Source organism: Trichosurus vulpecula, chromosome 5, assembly GCF_011100635.1.
Source record: "Trichosurus vulpecula isolate mTriVul1 chromosome 5, mTriVul1.pri, whole genome shotgun sequence".
NCBI lineage: Eukaryota > Metazoa > Chordata > Mammalia > Diprotodontia > Phalangeridae > Trichosurus > Trichosurus vulpecula.
In genome coordinates, this window is record NC_050577.1 from 242756782 (window position 1) to 242776087 (window position 19306).

The 19306-nt window shown below is 35.3% G+C and overlaps 1 protein-coding gene across 1 annotated transcript in view; it reads left to right on the forward strand.

Moving 5' to 3' along the window:
• The window catches only part of CAPS2 (calcyphosine 2), a 54798-nt gene that overhangs the window by 6623 nt on the left and 28869 nt on the right, over window positions 1–19306 (forward strand). Inside the window, exons 2-9 of the mRNA XM_036761517.1 lie at window positions 2617–2663; window positions 3631–3676; window positions 3790–3903; window positions 7097–7264; window positions 12050–12172; window positions 13666–13733; window positions 14608–14727; window positions 18990–19064. Coding sequence (XP_036617412.1) covers window positions 2617–2663; window positions 3631–3676; window positions 3790–3903; window positions 7097–7264; window positions 12050–12172; window positions 13666–13733; window positions 14608–14727; window positions 18990–19064 — 761 coding nt within the window. The remainder of the gene's footprint in view (window positions 1–2616; window positions 2664–3630; window positions 3677–3789; window positions 3904–7096; window positions 7265–12049; window positions 12173–13665; window positions 13734–14607; window positions 14728–18989; window positions 19065–19306) is intronic.

Sequence of the window (19306 nt, forward strand, 5' to 3'; positions counted from 1 at the left end):
TGACATCCCCAAACTCCCTCCCCTCCTTCACCCTTATTGCCTGATGCCGCAGAACTTAATAGACTCTATGGAAGGGAGCTTACATAAGCTACTTGCCATGGTATAGCTGGCCATAGCTTCAGGAAAAAAGGCCCCTTTCTATGTGGCAATGAAGTTGGCAGGTGCAAGTAGCCCTCACTTCTTTGGCTTCTTCTTTGGAGAGGTGGGCTCCTCTCTGGCGGGCTCATTCCTACTTAATATATTCATTTCCATGGCCATTTTAGATCCATTGTGCTGTTGAGGGGATTTGTTGGGGTCAGCCCCGATCAGCTGTCATTCTTTTTGCTTTTTTCCTCAAGGAATGATCTCCTTCAGTGGGCAGATTCATGGGTAACGTATAGTCATTGGTTTTTCAGTTTTGCTACTATGTGAGCCTACAGGAATGCCCCCATGTTGAGTTGAACTTGATTGTCCAATTAGTACGACTCTTTCCAGCGGAGTTGCCTCTACAGTCATTTGATCAGCTGGAATTGTCCCATTACAGTTATAGTAGTTAATCTGGCACCCCACAAAATGGGACCTGGATAGAAGCCATTGAGGAGAATTCTCTTGCTTCAGGCACGTGGGCATTCTGGTACTACAGTGATATGGGTTCCAGCATGTAGGAGACTCAGAAAATGCCTAGTTTTCCCATTTGGCCATTGTTACTAGAATATATGGCTTATGATTTCCATTCATCTTTGCCTGACTTGAAGGGAGGTGAGATTAGGATAGAAGGCATATGGATGTATGGATGTATGGCGCATATCTGGAGCATATCTTCCCTTAAAGGTAGGCAGGAATGACAGGATTGAGGGGCAGAGGTTTCAGTCTGTAAGATCTCACCTCAAAGTTGTCACCAAGAGGGAACTGACCTATTATCCACAAGGAAAGGTAGTAACATAGCTAGGACCAGTGAAATGAGGGTATTTTCTAAATTGGCTAATAAGGCATGAGGAATATATTTTCTTTTCAGCATATTCTAATTTAAAAGATTCATGACTTTGTTGACATTCAACAAATAATGATTAAATGCCTACTAGAAGAAAAGCACCATTCTAGGAATTAGGATTCAAAAGAAGTTTGACAAATTCTCAAGAATCCTAATGGGTGGAAGTGGCATGTTTGCTAGCAGTAGAATATTTTAATCTTTTGTTTATAGAGACTTATCTTTAGATCAAAAGTAAAAAGTAGATTAAAAAATAAGCTACAACTGTAGTGTTAATTCATTGTGAATATTCAAATATCATTTAGTTCCTGCCATATATAGAGCCTTTTCTATAGAAACTTGCAATTGAACAGAATGTGACATTCAAATTATGTAATGTGTGTGTATATATCAGGTAAAATAAGGATTCTTATAGGCAATTCTTTCTATTCCTGATTGGTCAGACAAGACCCCTTTATTTTGGAAAGACCAAAGATTAAGAAGTCCTTCGTCATGTGTGTCTTCTATTTAGGTGTCCTAAAGTAGTTCATTGTATACTTCTGTGATAAACAAAATTGCCTAGAAGATGCATATAAGTACTTTTCAGGGATCTTAGCATGCATTAAATTCCAGCTACCTACATCTCTCATGGTAAAAGAAAATGATTACTTCTCCTTATAAATAAAGTCTTTCTCTTCAAGTCCTAAATGTTAGTTCATTCTATTACTTCAGTATGTGAACAGCGCAGTGCATTCCATTTGCTGTTTATCCATATATTTTTTCAAATTATCTTTTATTATTTCAGGAATTAAATGTGATGCTTTTGCTCTTATGTTTTTTAGTTAAACTAATTCCTGTAAAAGTAACACCAGAGACTGTATACACAATGGATTTTAATTTTTAAAATAGATTATCATACAGTACAATCAGAATTCAATTAAGAATTGACTTTGTGTAATAGAAGACTGAAGTTATTTTAGAATACATCATATATACATGTATATATAGTCACATATATTGTTTTCATATATAGATCATAGGCTATATATACACATATATACATATGTGTATTGTATGTGTATTATATCTATATTGTTTTCCTATTAATGTTTCTTAGTGATTTTTAATTACTTTTCCCTAACTTTCTGACTGATTATGGTAATTTTAGTCTATTATTGCTAATATTTAGCCTGAATTGAATTCAAGAATTTGAGTAATCAGTCAGAATGACAGAAATGCATTTTTCAGAAAAACCAGTCTTGCTGATAATTTCACTGGGTTAAAGGAATTTTTGAAAGTTTTTTTGTCAGGTACCTCCTTCATTGAAATAATGTGTTTCATGACAATTATAAAGTATAGTACCAGCACTAACTGGCAGGCTATTTATTTTTGATCATTTAATTTTATGAAACTAGACCTAATCTAGTTTTGCAAAGTCATTGGTTCTATGAGCGTATAATATTTTGCATAACTTTTCAAGCTTTTTAAAATAAAAAAAATTATCAGGTACACATACATATGAATTTGCATATAGTTAGGCACATGATAGTTGTATTTACTATGTAGATCATTATTTGACTTTTTTTTTGAAGCACAGAAATTTTGAAGAACAGACTAAATATGTGTGTGTTCTCATTCTTAAATTTAAAAAAAAAAAAACAAACAAACAGGGATGGAGATTCAGATCCTGGGCATGCCGTAGTCCACGTCCGTCTGAGTAAGTATCTTATTCTTAATGTTTGCATTCTTAATGTTTTTATTTCTAAGTTATTTATTAAGTATATGAATCTTACTGTTACATAAATTTAATAGTTGGAATGGAAGCAGCATATTATAATGGAAAGAGCTTAAGATTAGGAGACAGGAGTCCTAGTCTTAAGCTCTGCCTCTCATGCAGACTTGATCTGTGACCTCTGGGCTTCAGTTTCTTTATTCATAAAATGAGAAGGATGGAATTGATCATCTCTAAGATCTTTTCTGGCTCTGCCATTCTGAGTCTAAGAATTCTGGTGATCTTTTCAGGACTTTTCCATTGACTAGAAACATTTAATTGCTTCATGAAGTTTAATTTTTAAATAACTACCCACTTATGTATATTTAGCTCTCCCACTATATATTCTTATAATTGGTGTTCAATTATTTTGCCAAGCCTTTATTTTTTCTAAATTTAGGAATTATACTCTTTAATTCAAGTATTCAAATTCTATTGAGAATTGTGAAAACTTTTACATGAGGGTTTTTATAATTTACATGGTCCTTAAACATTTTGGAATCTCATAATAACCTTGTGAGTTAGGAACATATTCCCATTTTCCAGAAGAGGAAACTGAAACTCAAAGGAACTGTGACTTGCCCAAGTTGACACATTTGCTATATATCAAATGTAAGTTTTCAGGACATTAAGCTGTGATCTTTGTCCACTCTGGGAATCCCATTTCTTAGTTGATAAAAGTATCTTAGACCATAGAATTCAAATCCTTAACCTAGAGTTCTGGCTCCTATAGATATAGAAGACAGAACTAGATAGGCTTATAGGGTCGTTGTGGGTATGTGGCATTGGTTAGCAATGTCTCTTTGAATTCTTTGTATATTCAGTTTCCAAATATATGTCTGTTAGACACACACACACACACACACACACACACACACACACAGCTGTGTTAATCATATTTTATTTCCTTCAGTGTGCCACAGCTTGATTTTGGGAGACTGGTAGACTCCGATGATGAGGTACTTTGATTTGTGTGGGGGGGGCAGTAGGCATGTCTAGATGTTTGTGTGGTAAATATTTGAAAGGAATGTCATCTTTAAGATACAAATTATCTCATTTGACTTTATTTTAGGATGATTCTACAGGTCTTCCTCTTAGTACAGTTTGTCTTAAGTTTGATGCACCCTATTCCTCCTCTGCTATTAGTTGGGGCTTGCCTTGTACTGATGATCTTTCAAATGAGCAGGTTAGTAATTTTCAGTAGGTCAATAGTCAATAAGCGTTTATTGAACACCTGCTATGTGCCAGTCACTGTTTTAAGCAGTGGGAATGCAAAGAGGGGTAGAAAAATGTCCTTCCCCTTGAGGAATTCATAATCTGGGAGAGACAATAAACAAACAAATTTGTACAAACAAGCTGTGCACAGAATAAATAGGAAATAATCAACAAAGACAAGGCACTAGAATTAAGAGGGACCAGGAAAGGTTTCCTATAGAAGGTGAGATTTTAGCTTGGACTTGAAGGAATCTAAGGAAGCCAGGAGGTAGAGATGAGGAGGGAGAGCATTCCAGGCACGGGAGACAGACAGAGAAAATGCCCAGAGCTGAAAGATAAGTGTCTTATTAGTGGAACATCCAGGAGGCCTGGCACTACTGGATCAATAGTACATGATGGCAAATAAGGTATAAGAAGGCTGGAAAGATAAGAGAGGGCTAGGTTATGAGGAGCTTCAAGCACCAAACAAAGGATTTGATATTTGTATTTATATTTGATATTATGTTTGATTTATATTTGGTACTGATATTGGAGGTCCAGTATTACTGGATCAAAGAGTACATGATTAGAAGTAAGGCATAAGAAGACTGGAAAAATAGGAGAGGGCTAGGTTATGAGGAACTTCAAACACCAAGCAAAGGATTTTATATTTGATATTGGAGGCAAGAGTGAGCCACTGGGGTTTATTTAGTAGGGGTGTGTGACATGGTCTTATCACTTTGGTGGCCAAGAGGAGGATGGACTGGAGTGGAAAGAGACTTGAGGCAGGTAGACCAACCAGCCTATTGCAATAGGCCAGCAGAGCAGAAAAGGGAATGTATTGGAGAGATGCTGCAAAGGTGAAATTCACAGGCCTTGGCAACGGACTGAATATGGGGTGGGTGAGAGATAGTGAGTAGTTAAAGAAGACACCTAAATTGTGAGTCTGGGGGATTAAGAGGACAGTTGTGCCCTTGACAGTAAATAGGAAAGTTTGAAAGTAGGGGGAGGGTTTAGGGGCTAAGATAAGGATTTCAGTTTGGAATTTGTTGCATTTAAGATGCCTGCGGTGTTAGAGATGTAAGTCTGAAGGTCAGCCAAGAGTCTAGGGCTGTATAAGTTGATTAGAGAATTATTAGCATAAAGATGATAAATCTATGGGATCTGTGAATTCATTATTGTATCTTTGGTAACTTATTCAGTGTGTAGGTACTTATACTGGTATACTTAATTATATCTGATTAAGCTTTTATCTTTTAAAAAATTTATAGCTGTAGTTTGGAAGCAATCAAATGTGGGAGATCATTAAAATTTGCTTTAATTAGTACTTAAAATGTAGTATCACTTTTTTAAAAAGTTATAATAAAGTAGATAAATTATACAAATGCATGGCCTGAGAAACCAGAAATTGTTTACAGATTGGACCAGATCTGGTTGGTAGAGTGATGTATACCTTATGTTGCAAGTTTTGAAAACTGATTTATACCCTTAGCTGCCTAGGGTACAATGACTTAAATATTTGCTCCATTTCCAAGGCATAACCTCAGGGAGGAACTTATTTATCAAGTCGAATTCACTCATTATTTAACAAATTTGTCCCAGTCCATGAGTGGCAAAATTAAAATTTTATTTAGTTATAATGATTTTGGTAAAATTAACTTCTTTTCAATAACATTCAATGCTTTTAAGGGGCGAAAGTTGATTCTCTTGAACTTTTTTTTCCAATTTAAGGATGAAAAAATGACCTTCTTTTTGGTAAATCAATTTCTCCATTGCCATCCTGGCCAGTTATGGTTTTTTTTAAGGAATATTATAATAGGTACATCTTTGTCCATAAACTACCACCAGTCCTAAATAATAAACCTATTGCTTCATATTTTCCCAAAGTGTGATTTTGTCAGTCTGGGTCCTGGCTTTCTCCAACATGCGCCACAACTCCTCTTTCATTTTTTCAGTAAGCATTTATTAAGTGCTTACTGTATTCCAGGTCACTGGAGATATAAAGATGAAAACAAAATAATGATAACAATAGCTATTTACATAATGCTTACTATATGCCAGGCACTGTGCTTTACAAATATGATCTCATTTTATCCTTACAACCACCCTGAGAGGTAGGTGTTATTCTTATCTCCATTTTACAGATCAGGAAACTTAGAGTCTAAATGACTTGTCCTGAGTCACGCAGCTAAAAGCATCTGAGTCTGGATTTGAGCTCAAATCATCCTGAATCCAGCCCTGGGATGCTATCCTCTGGGCTCCCCTAGTTTACCCTGTCTTTGAGGAACTAAAAATTATTTTTGCCTAATAGATGATTTTTTATGAATTGCCATGACAATTACCATTGCCAAACTAAAATTAAATCTCCTCATGACCAGCTTTCCAGTGATGAACCTCTCCCAATATAACTAGGCTGGTTCTTTAATGAAAGATACAAAGTTCATTGCTGGACTGACCTCAGAGCCCTTCTGTCTCAGTATAGGATTCACCAAAGCTTTGCCCTCTGCTTGGCTAATCTTTGAGAACCCAAAGACATGCTGATACTCTGATGAGGAACTGGAATGAATCCTCATTAAAGGAATCTAATGAATATTAATATTTAGAAAAGATGAAACAGAAATTTTAAAAATGCTCTATTTTCAATGGCGCTGTTCATTTCTAGTGAAAGAGATTGGAACCTCTCCCCTTTTCTGTTAAGAAACTCTTACTATAGAATGAGAAATTGTAACTTCTTTAGCCATTACCAGGATGTGTAGGTTATGTTCATTGATGTCGTTGGTAGACATGAGAAATAAACAAAGGAAAAAAAAGGTGAGGAAGGGAAGCACAGGAACACAGTGGAAGAAGAAAGTAAAAGGAAGACATGAAAGGAGAAAAAAAAGTGTGAAGTGTTAGAAAAATCACTGGATTTTTTTTTTCTGTTCTGGAGACTGACATTGCCAATGATTTCTTTGAGAATAGGCAACTAAGAAGTTGTTTCTATCAAGAAACTAATAAAAACCTCATAGGGAATTTAATGCTTCCCTGCTTAGATTCTTTTATGATATAGATTGTAAGATACAGACAATTTTCTATGAAATGCTAAGCTGAAGAAACATTAAATTTTTTTTCATTTTGGTGTATTTTTAAAATAATCTCTTAATGACTGTATTTTTAATGAATATCATCATTTTTTCCTCACACAGAAAACAATACCAGAAAATCTGCCATCTCCAACCCAGAAATATAAGCAAAAATATCAGCAATATCAGACAGAGATGAAAGAGGGCTATAAGCGCTATAGTCAGATAAATTCAGAGAAGAAACAACCAAATATTCCATGGCAGCAGTCTCCAAAGATTATAGAGGAAATGGTACTGTACCATATCTTTATAAATCTCTATGAAAGTTTTGAATGTTCTTAACTTAAAAGCGATTCTGATCATTCTTTGGCTTGAAAGTTTTGAATGTTCTTAACTTAAAAGTGATTCTGATCGTTCTTTGGCTTTCTTATCTTTCTTCTTGTTTTACTTGAAGAATTGCAAAACATTGAATATTTATTTGTGTTGTTATGGAAAAAAAATGGTTCCTGGGAGTTCAGGTTACCAGACCAATTATTTGGCTTTGGGATTCCTTGTACTTTCTTTCCCTCCCCTACATTTCTTCATATTTCTTAATTTCCCAAGGATTCACAGAAAATGAGCTGACTTTTTTTTTTTTTTGCTTCCTGGATCAAGTTACTGTTGTGACCTTTCCATTGCTAAACTGGAAAAAGCAATAAACAAACTGTAGCTGAGTGGAAAGCCTTAGGGATTTGGAATTTTCAAGTATAGGGAGGAGTTTCTCATATCTCCTGAAACTCATGACACATGTGCGCTGTGGTCTGTTTTATGAGAAGCACTGACCGGTTTGCAGTTAGAAAAACCAGGTGTAATCTTTTTAGTAATAAGCACTTGTTTCTTCTCACAGTTGAGATGGACTTTAAGATAGAAGACACAGTTTGCTTTCTCATATCTGATAGACATTATTTCATTTGCTTCAGGATCTGAACTGAGTATATTTTATACATCCATATAATATTGTCATCTTGAATTTTAATAAATTTCCTTTATATGCCACTTACAAATTTTCTATTATTCTTATGATATAATTTGTTAAATTTTAAAAATACACTTGAATTTTTTGAGACCTCTGTATATTCTAAAACTGATTTTATTTGTATATTCCTTGTTAATAAAAATGGATACATGTATTTTAAGATAGAAAGAAGGAAACAAACATTTAGTAAGTCACTGCTATGAAATGAACCATATGCAAATTTTTGTGCTAAGAATTGGGAATATAAATAGAAAAGCAAGAATGTCCCTGCTTTCAAGGAGATCACTTTTTAATAGGGGAAGACAACACTTATAGAAGGTTCTAGCTGCAACTCAGATGAGAAGGCTAGGTCCAGCAGAAAGAAATGGAATGTATCTTCTTCAATATCATTTCCATTGCTAAGACCATATGTCCTTAAATCTGTGTCCCTCGCGTGGCCAGCTGGCTCTCCTCTCCTGTGCTCTCTTCTTACAAAAAGCCTTGAGTAATTTTTCCAAAATAATTTTTTTCAGCTGTATAGTATATGCTTACTCATAAGTAAAAGGATGCATTCAGATATAAAGCCCATTTAACTTGTTTTTATAAACAACAGTGTAGTTGCTAAAAGGATGAAGACTTTAAAAATGATTACATAGACAAAAACAAGTTAATAACTTTACAAATAATACATGACAACAGTTAATTTTTTAGCTGTTCCAAATGTGTAAAAATTAGCTTAAATTACTCAATGTTTAGCTAATAGACTAATAATAGTGATAGAGGTTATAGTGTACTTTAAAATTGTGTTGTAAAAGAAACTCCCAGATTTGTACAAACATAACCATCTGGTATCAGACAATTTCACACTCTGCTGGAATCCAGGATCTGTTTGTGTGTATGTATGTATAAATATATAGGTACGTAATACATTATGGTCACATTGACAAAATAAAACAAAGCCTTCCACTAACATCTGTTTTACTGGGTCATACCCTAACATTCCAAATTATATGTTGTGGAAGCTTTTGTTGTTTTTCCCCCTAGATACTATATCCAAATGGAAACATCTGTTTGCTTTTATGTTAGAGAGTACTAAGCTCTTTTTATAAATAGATTGGTAACAGCTCTTGGGTTGGCTGTTGGAAATATTTATAAACTAGTGAGAGTAGGGTAGTTATTTTCTAAGTGTGGAGGTATATAATATTCACTGATGGGAAGAATATTGGTGTCATATGACAGATTCATTAAAAAAAGATATAGGAAGTAATTGAGTCCAACCACTTACGTGAAAGATGCAGTACTCCAACAAGTCATCACCCAGCCCCATTAAAGATTGGCAGTTTTGGGGAACCTATTACCTCCCCAAGGTACAGCACTTTCTATTTTTCAACAGCTGTAATTGTTGCCTGCTGGAAATCTGCCTCTTTTATGTCCATCTTTTAGTCCTGTTTCTTTCTTTTGAGACTGGGCAGAAAGTAACTCTTTTTTGAACTAGACATGTGATTTCATTTGTATAGGATACTGGCGTCTTCCTCCTGAGGAAACAAATTCCTTCCACCATTGCAAATCAATATTTTTTTCTCCAGTTTATAATCTTAGAATTGCCTGGGGACACTGAGAGATTAAATGACCTGTCCAGGATAATAGTATCAGAATGTAAGAGAGGTTGGCCTAAATCAGCCTCTACCCTTTCTAGGCCTTCTGGCTCTTGAGCTATAGATCTAATGTATCTTTTATATGTCTCTTCTTTTTCTGTATATTTCCTGAAGAAAATCTTTGTCAGTCCTCTAGATGCTAGTGCCTTCCCTCTATGATTATCTCCCAACATAGCCTTTATATATCTTGCTTGTATATAGCTCTTTGTGTGTTGTCTTCCCCAATATATTGTGAGCTCCTTGAAGGGAGGGTTCGTTTTTGCCTTTCTTTGTATCCCCAGTACTTAGCACGATGTCTGGTGCATAGCTAGTTCCTTTGACTGTAGACTAAACATCCCTAGTTCAACATTCACTCTTCTTATGATACAATCATCCCTCTGGTCAACCTTCCTCATTTTGTTATAATCATGTCCTCCTTAAAATGTCATCCCCAAACCTGAACAAAATATTTTAGATATAGGCTGAGGAGGCCTGACCATATTCTAGTAGTACCATCATTCTCTGATCTGGACATAATGCTTCTACTCTTTTTGCTTCTACTGAATTTGTAGGCTACCAAAATGTTTAGATTTTTTTCATATGAACAGTTCTCTATGTTTGAGAGATGGGATCATGAACATAAAATAAATTTATATGTTTTCTATGACCTGTCCCATCCTATCTTTGATCAAATAAGGTAAAATTTGTAAAAAACAAAACAAAACAAAACATTTAGCACAGTGCCTGGAACAATGCTTTTTCTCTTTCTTCCTCCCTATATGAATGATTTCTTGAACCCAAATATAAGACTTCCCATTTATTTTTTTTATTAGATTCATCTTGTTCAAAATCTTATATCTTGATTCTGTTATTCATTTGAAAAAATCTCCCTCCCGATTTCAAGTAATTTCAAGCTGACCATATCTTAATTCAGGGCTTTGGTTTCAGACAGAGCAAGGCCAAGTGCATAATAACCCTGGGGCATTTTGCTGGACATCTTCCTCCAGTTTGACACAGATCCACTAAAAACACCCTGTACTTCCTTTCATTCAGTCATTTCTGTATACACCTAAATATAATTCACATTTTTTCCATCTTGTCCACAAGAGCATAATGACGAGCTCTCAAATGCCTTGGTAAAATCCAAGTATAACTATTTATTTTCAGCATTTCCTTGATTTAGCAATCTAGACAAAGAAATGAAACTAGTCTGGTATAGCTTGGTCTTAATAAATTCATGATGGCTTATGGTAAGCACCACTTTGCTTTCTAAGTGTTTATGTACTCCTCCTTTAATAACATATTCTAGAATTTTCAAAGGACTAGAAGAAATTAAGCCTGTCTTATAATTTTCAGAATCTAATTTCATATCTTTTTTGTCTACTGTCCATAGCACATCTCCAATTTTCTTTAATTCTATAAAGAAGATGACACTTTGTATATGGTTTATTTGCTTATCTATAAATGTAATTGGAATGTAAAACCCATATATAGCAAGTTATTTCAAAGAGGAATTCTAAAGATCCTCTATAATCTTTCACTTGGGAGGAGGAAGGAAATTATTAAATGACTAAGACAATTAACAGTGGCTTCCAAAGTTCTCTTTGAAGATGAGTCATGTAATAATGATCAACTGTTGTTAATTATGGCCTTGTACTTAAGTAGAAAAAAAAGTTAAGATTTTATGGTGTGGTAGAAAAGCATGAACTTGAGAATTAGGAAACCTGAATTTTAATCATTGCTCTATGGCTTACTCATCTCATCTCTCTGCATCTCACTGTTGATTTAGAATACGACAGAGGTGGACGCGATTATTTTTGAAGTCCTTTCTGGCTTAAAATTTGTGATATCAGGATATCCCAGCATGACTAACTATATCATAGAAACAGATAAGTTTATTTCATGTTCATGATTTCCTTATAGTCGGGTGAAAGTATTTGGTCCTGAAAATGTTTTAATTGACCAATATTAAGGTAGAATTATACCACTGGACCAGCAATTCAATTTTTAGATGCATTTTAATATTTGCTAATATTTTAACAATGAGTATTAGTAATGACAGAGAGTTAGGAATACTAATAGTGAAATACTTTTTCTCACAATGAAAAATAAAATTTGGTCTGAAATTTTCATTTTGGAAGTGGAGGATAAATTATGGAAATATCCTATTGATAAGGTAATTATTTTTCTATTCACAGACACATAAAAAAAACTAATTATCAGAATGCCTTTTAGTGTAAAATAATTCATGGTCATCAGTTCTTTTGGTTCACACGTATCTGCTGATAGCATATAGCTTTGAAATTTCTGCCAGATCCAAAGAGTATGTTAACCCAAACTTTAGAATATTTTTGTGTTGTATTGGTTTAAAGTCTGATTTTATTTTGTTAAGACTGATTGTTCTGTCTAAATGTGTCTATTTATGCCACATGCATTGTTTATATATAGAATGCACAAGTTGACGAACAGGTCCAGGACAGTATTACAGCTTTGGACAGGAAAGCCCTTTTGCAGCAATGTTATACAAACAGCCCTTTCAACATACGGCAATGCGAAAAGAGATCAGAAGCTGTAAGTTACCATTATTTGGACTTAGTGATTTGGTGAACTATATGATGATTCTTTTTCTGGTGGGGAGGGCATGGGATTTATTTTCAAATGTGGATGAATTCTGATTTAAAAAATGCCAATGCTATCTCATTTTAGTAGGAAGTTATAACTTTTTATGATATCCCAATGTACTTTGCAAAAATGATAATAACTACCATTTATGACAGTGGACTTATCTAATATAAGAAATGTCTGGGTAAAAAAAAAGAAATATCTGGGAAAAAATGTTTTACCATATGATTTTTTTTTATTTTAAAGACTGTTAAATTGAAACTTAAAACAAAGAAAGAGAAAGGAAATTCATGATGTATTAAACCCCTTCTTTCTACTTGATCAGAGAAAAAGTGAAAACTTCAAAAATCCACTTTTAAAGTTTAGATCTTTTAGGTAATAATTTGAATTAAATATTTGATTAGAAGCTTGATATTAAGCACCTCTATAAAGAACTAAATTAAGTCACATCATTGCATCAGTCACATCATTCATAGATTTGTCATATCAGTGCAAGTGAATAGAAAATTATTGAAAAGAAAAATATGTAGTAGAGAGTCTTTTAAATGATTTTGAAATAAAGGTAATAGGTGTTAAACTTCCTGCTAGCTGAGGTATATGTCTACCCCCCAAAGGACCAGATCAAGAGCTTATTAAATTCTCAGGTGATGTGATGGAATGAAACAAATACCAGATTTGAAATCAGGCAACCTGGGTTCAGAGACGAATTTTGCCAGCTGTTGCTGGTGGGGCCACAGACAGGTTAATGTTTCTGGGCCTCAGTTTCCTTGTCTTTAAATCAAAAAGTTATAGTAAACTCAAGGGCTTTTGACCTGGGGTTATGGGGCTATGAACTTGTTTTTTAAAAAATATTTTAATTTTCTAGGCAGGTAGTTGGCATAGTGTATACAGTGTTGGCCTTGGAGTCCAGAAGACCTGAATTCAAATGGAGCTATGGGACCCTGGGCAAGTCACTAAACCTGTCTCAACTTTGTTTTTCTCATCTGTAAAATGGGGATAATAATAGCACCTGCTTCACCAGGTTGTTGTGAGGATCAAATGAGATAATGTAACATGCTTGTAAACTTTACAGCACTGATGAATGCTGGCTGTTATTATTGACAATAATGGTTCCTTTGTTATGCTGTGTATTTTATTTTACACAATTTAAAACATTTTTATGAGGATGGCTCCATAAGCTTCACCAGACTTACAGAGGGATCTAAGACTCTGGAAAAGGTTAAAAATCCCTGATCATCTCTAAATTCTACACCAGCTAAATTTATGATCTAATAAATATCCTTCTGTAAACAAAAATGCTATATAAATGTGAATTATTTTTCTGGGAAAAATGCTCAAAACTGTTTTGGATTCTCCTGTTAGCCTACTTCATTGCTCATCTGTGCTACGGGAAAAAGAAATGATTGTTTTTATTACTTCTTACCCTTTCTTTTTTCTCTTAGGAAGTTGTGGCTGCCGAGAAGAAGCAGCAAGCTGTAATAGAACAAGTGATGATTGATCAATTATCCAGGTAAAATTGTACTACTGAGTAGCATTTATCCAGTAACGATTTATTCAGTGTCTGCTGCTACTTCTCTTCCCCTTCCCTTTTCTTTCTGAATTCTCCTTCCCCATTGCCTTTCTTCTTCCTTTTTCCCTTCCCTTCCTTTCCCTTATGGGCAAAGTCAGTTAACATGTCCAAGTTTCAGTGTTGACATATCAGTTCTGTCAAAAATGAGGAGAATCATACCAGTAGTACCTACCTCACAGGATTATTGTGAGAAAAGGATACAATATATGTAAATTCCTTTGTAAACCTTAAAGTCCTATAGATAAAAGTTGGCAATTCTTTTAATTATATCCAAGTGGAAATGTCCTTTAACTAGCTGGAGCCGTCATTGGATTTTGGGGAAGACATCAGAACTGGATGTAGATATTGGAGAGTTAATTAAGCATGGAAATTATAACTAAAAGCATGAGAACACAAGGTTATGCTCCCTTTATTCTGTGAATATAGACTTTTCTTCATATATGAAATCTGAAATGTTAACTAGATTGAGAGCAAAACGATCAACAGGCACCCAAGTGGTTAAGTACATGGAAAAACTTTGTTGTGATAGTCTAGCAACTTATTGAAATCAATGAGTGTCTTAACATTCTCAATTTTTTTTCCATTTGATTTCAAACAATAATTATGGTTAAATAGCCAAACAACAGTATCTTTTTCGTTTGTTGGTGTTAAATATACTATGCTTCTTTGGTACATATCTGAGATAGGTACAGCTTCACTAGAAATGTTGTTTGTCTCATCTAGGTGAGCTATCCCAACTGTTTATAAATAGATGGGTGATGGAGCAAATGTAGGAATTACATTTAATTGTAGATCAGTTTGCTTTGTATTTCAGAGCAGTCATCAGCGACCCAGAACAAAATTCAATAATTGGTAGCCAGCAAGTTCCTTATCTTCCTCTTTTCCTTGAAAAGGCACCTCTACATCAAAGGAAACGAACACTACATGAAACAAAGTAAGATTTTTAAAAGTTGACAAATTCTAGCCATGCTACTGGTGTGGAAGACTTTTCCTCTTCTCCCTTTGCCTTTTTTCTTAAAAAAAGTTTTATTTGTTCCTATAAGAAGGTTAATGATGTATGTATCATTTTAAAAACTTCCTCTTATTTACAAATTCATTTTTTGGTTCTTTGCTTATAGCACAGGAATGGGCTTTAGGATTGGTTCAAATATTGCTTTTTAAAATCTTTTTATTTTGATAACACGTTTAACGTTGGTTGTCCTTTGTTCTCAAAGAGGACCATGACATGAGGGAAGTGATGCCATGACATGCAAGTAAATTGGATTTAAGTGAGAGAGGGCTGTGCAAAGTCTCACTTTCTCCTCCAGAGACATCTGGATCCAGTGACCAGATATACAAGGGTCCCTCAAGTCTGGACACATAGGAAATCACATTAACATCTCATTAACTGTTTCACTGAAGACTCTGTGTTGTTCAGCGACTTCTTTTTCTGGGGTATGCTAAAGGAGAAGGTGAACTCAATGAAAATGATAGATGCAACGCGCTTGATTGAATACATAAAGAGTATATGTGCTAAAATTGATGGCAATGCGGAGTTATTGCATCAAGTTCACATGAATCTTGCAAAGCACATCAACCTTTGCATCACAAATGATGGAAGTCATATTGAAGATGTTATTTGTTAATATTATTCCAATTAAATAAAATGTTGAAAATTTCATTCATTTCATTTCTTGAAAATATGCAGTTTTGCCTTATGTGTTCAGACTTTAGGAACACCCTGTAGATCAGGATGACTGGAGATGGTCCTGGATGCAGCGTGAGACCTTGGCCTTTGTAAGCTAATTTCTTTCCCAGGTCTCAGTTTGTCTGAGGCAATGCATAATCTGCAATTAAAGCTAGGTAAGAAATGAGGCAGAGAATGACCTCTTGTACCTAGTAAAAAAAAAAATCAGTCTGGCAGGGGAAGACATTCAAGATTTCTGGCCAAAACAGAAACAATTGCTATTTATATTGACTCTAAGCTAATCAGAGCCCAAACAATGACCAAGTGGGGCTTGCTTGGGACCTCTTGTTGGCCAATCAATAAGAGCCAGAGTGACTTGGGTTTAAGGCATGGTCCTTAAGAAAGAAATCTAGCCTGTAAACCCCAAGATATCTTGTGAGGTTTCAGTGATCAAAATTTACATTCCTTTGGGCAGAGCATTATACCCTATGTGAACAGAGGGAAGGAAAAGAAAGGGGAATGGAAGGGAAAGAAAGAGAGAGAGAGAGAGAGAAAGGAAAAAAAGGAAGGAAGGAAGGAAAAGAAAGAAAGAAAGAAGAAAAGAAAGAAACAAAGAAGGAAGGAAAGAAAGAAAGAGAAAGCAAGAAAGGAAGAAAGGAAGGAAGGAAGGAAGGAAGGAAGGAAGGAAGGAAGGAAGGAAGGAAGGAAAGAAGGAAGGAAGGAAAGAAGGAAGGAAGGAAAGAAGGAAGGAAGGAAGATAGAAAGAACTGTGTTGCCCAACTGGCCAGTTCCACTTGGGTCCTCAGTGGGGCAGCTCTTACAACTACTCACAGAGATTGTTGTTTGTCCTTTGTTCTCAGAAGAGAACCGTGACAGAGATGATACTATGACATGCAAGTGGCTCCTAGTTGAATAAATACTTGGATGGATAATTTCCTTTGTTTGGCTTCTCCACTGATGACAATTACAAGTCATCCACAATCTTTCATTCTTTATTATTCTTGTCCATTTCCTTCTGTAAATGTGTCACCAGTGATTTCTTAATTACCAATTCTACTAGCTTCTTTTTTGCCCCTTTAACTTCAGGCAGAAGCCTGTATATGTTTTATGTTTGGTCTACAGGCCCACTGCCAGACTAATAAGAGAGTACCTATCCAGTCTGACTTTTGCTTAATTTTTTCATTTATTGTGATGAGGTCGCAGTTTGGTTTACTTTGAATTACCAAATTTTTGGTATTATAACATCAAATCATACACATATATTTGAGTTTTGGTTCATTTGATTAAAATATTTTGATAAAATCTTGCCTTTATATAACTTACCATATTAAATAGGAATTACAGGTGATTTAGTATTTATCTGAGATTCTTCTTTCTTAAATGTGTGGCTAGCAACTTGGAAAGATTAGAGGGTACTATTACTTATCCAGGTTGTGCCCCTGTTCTAAATGTTACAATGGCATAGACCAGTGGAAAGAGCCTTGCCTTTGGAGTCAGAAGACTAGGTTCAAATTATTCCTATGACAGTTGTTCTTCAATCTCTCCACCTCTCTTGGTTCTCTCTCTAATGCCTTCTTCACTCCTCTTGCAAAAGCCCTTACTAGGTCCTGCCATTCCCTTAAGCTGTTTTTCTGCATCTTTCCTCCCTTTCATGAGCCTAGTTCCTAGTAAAAGATGTCTATATTATTGCTTCCACTTCCTCTTCTCTCATCTGTTTCTCAACCTCTGCAATCTGGCTGTTCACCCCATCCCTCAGCTGAAACTGCTCTCCAAAGTTCCCAGTGATTTAATTACCAATTCTAATAGTCTTTAATAATCTTATTTCTTGATCTTTTGGCAGGATTTGACACTGCTGACCATCCTCTCCTCCTGGATACTTTCTCAGGGTTTTCAAGACAATGTTCTTTCCTTGTTCACCTCCTACCTGTTTGTTGCTTCTCAGTCTTCTTCGTTGGGTTATCATCCATATCGTGTCCCCTAGTTATGGGTCTACTTTGAGGCTCTGTCCTGAGCCCTCTTATCTTTTCTTCCCTCTCCACACATTATCTCAGTGACTTCACTCATTTCTATGAGTATAACTACCATCTATATGTTATGATGGCTCCTAGATCTATATAGCCAACTCTAGGCTCTCACTTGAGCTCCAGTTTCTCATTAACAACTGCTAATTGGACCTTTTCAGCTGAATGTCCTATAGCCATCTCAGCCTTAATATGTGCAAAACAGAACTAGTTGTATTTTTCCTCAAATACATCCATTTTCTGCACTTCTTCATTTACATCATGGGTACCAACATGAGGAATAAAAGTAACCTACTAATGTGACATATGCTTTACAAATATTATCTCTGATTGCCACAACAACACTGAGAGGAGGGTGTGTTGTTATCCTCAGAGAGTTAGTGACTTACTCATAGTTACACAACTAGTAAGGGTCTGAGGTCAAATTTGAACTGAGGTCTTCATGATTTCCAGCCCAGTGCTCTATTCACTGCGCCATGAAGCTACTGGTCACCTAGCTTCATCACTTTGGTGTAAACTACTTTGACTTCTTATTCTCACTCACCTCACATATTAAGTCAGTTGTCAAGTCTTGTTTTTACCTCAATATCTCTCGTGTCAGCCCTTTTCTTTCCACTTTTCCAATGACCGCCCACATCACCTCTTTCTCTCTCTGGCAATTGTAATAGCCTTCTAATTGGTCACCTGGCCTCGAGTTTCTCCTCATTTTCACTTTTCCTCCATAAAGCTGCCAGAATGATTTTCTCAAAGTGCAGATATGACCATGTCATATCTACTCAAAAAACTCCCACACTCCTCTTTTACTTCAAGCATCAAGTATCAGTTCTCCTGTTTGGCCCTTAAAACTCTTTACAACCTGGTCCCTACTTGACCTATCCAGGCATTATAGATATTTCCATCACTCATATTGTATAGTCTTGTGTCTTGCACATGTGACTGTCTCAGTGTCATATATATTAAGTACACATTGTCTGCCCTTGCTAGATTGTAAATTTCCTAAGGTCTGAGACTTTTTGTATCTGCAGTGCCTATCATAGTATCTGGCTCATGGTAGGTATTTAGCGTGTTGATTGATTGATTCATGCTCCTTGTATAACCATGTGCATTTAACTTCCATGGGACCTCGGTTTCTTCACCTGTAAAATAAGGAAGTTGGACTAGATCAGGGGAGGGGAACCTGCAAGCTCGAGGCCACATATGGCCCTTTAGGCCCTCAAGTACAGCCCTTGGACTAAATCCAAACTTCACAGAACAAATTTCCTTAACAAAAGAATTTGTTCCGTAAAACTTGGACTCAGTTAGAAGGCTGTACCAAGGACCTAGAAGACCACACAAGGCCACATGTGGCCTTGAGGCTGCAGGTTCCCCACCCAGTTCTAGATGGACTCTGAAGTCCCTTTCAGCTATATTCCTTTTAACAGATCACTTGAAACTTGTTATTGTTTTAGAAAGGGAAAGTACTTTTCTTTTAAACTCCCCCTAAAATAATTAATTTTTTTTTCTTAACAGGATAAAAACCAACTCAACATTAACGGAAAATATGCTTTCAAACAAGTTACGATTTGATGCTCGTATTTTGTCAAGGTAATTGTGAATTTCAATATAAGCATTCCTTATCTATACAGAATACATACAAATATATTAACTTTCTTGTGAAACTTAAATGTGAGAAGTTAATTTTAAGTTAATATTATAATTGAAGAAAATGAATTTAAACCATTTTTAGTGAGTGAATATGACTTATTTTGTTATGTAACAAATTATAAATAACTGTAAAATGTGAATATAAAGACACTAGCATTTTTCTTAAATTAGAGGATATTAAA